At 69.3% G+C, this 225-nt stretch overlaps 1 protein-coding gene across 1 annotated transcript in view; it reads right to left on the bottom strand.

Annotated features, from left to right (window-relative positions):
* The window catches only part of HTRA3 (HtrA serine peptidase 3), a 26,139-nt gene extending 25,920 nt beyond the window's left edge, over positions 1-219 (bottom strand). Inside the window, exon 1 of the mRNA XM_009082475.1 lies at positions 4-219. Within this exon, the coding sequence (XP_009080723.1) occupies positions 4-175 (172 nt within the window). The 5' untranslated portion in view covers positions 176-219. The remainder of the gene's footprint in view (positions 1-3) is intronic.
* Positions 220-225: the final 6 nt, after the last annotated feature.

The raw sequence follows: 225 nt of genomic DNA, 5'->3' as shown, positions 1-225 counted from the left end.
TGCCCGATTCACAGGCTCCTTTCTGCACCTGGGCGAGCGCGGGCAGCCCGTGCTGCAGCGCCTTGCGGCTCACCGCCTTCAGCTGGCAGATGTTGTCGTAGGTGCGGCCGTCGCTGCCGCACACCTGAGCGCTGAGCTTGCACTGGCAGACGCCCTTGGCGAAGCGCTTGCCCATGGGGTAGCGGCAGTCGAGGCTGTCCCCGCAGGGCGGGTCCTCCTTGCGGC

This window comes from Acanthisitta chloris, unplaced genomic scaffold (assembly GCF_000695815.1).
Source record: "Acanthisitta chloris isolate BGI_N310 unplaced genomic scaffold, ASM69581v1 scaffold9249, whole genome shotgun sequence".
Classification (NCBI taxonomy): domain Eukaryota; kingdom Metazoa; phylum Chordata; class Aves; order Passeriformes; family Acanthisittidae; genus Acanthisitta; species Acanthisitta chloris.
Note: the sequence above shows the minus strand (reverse complement) of the source record. Positions and strands in the feature narration are given on the sequence as shown.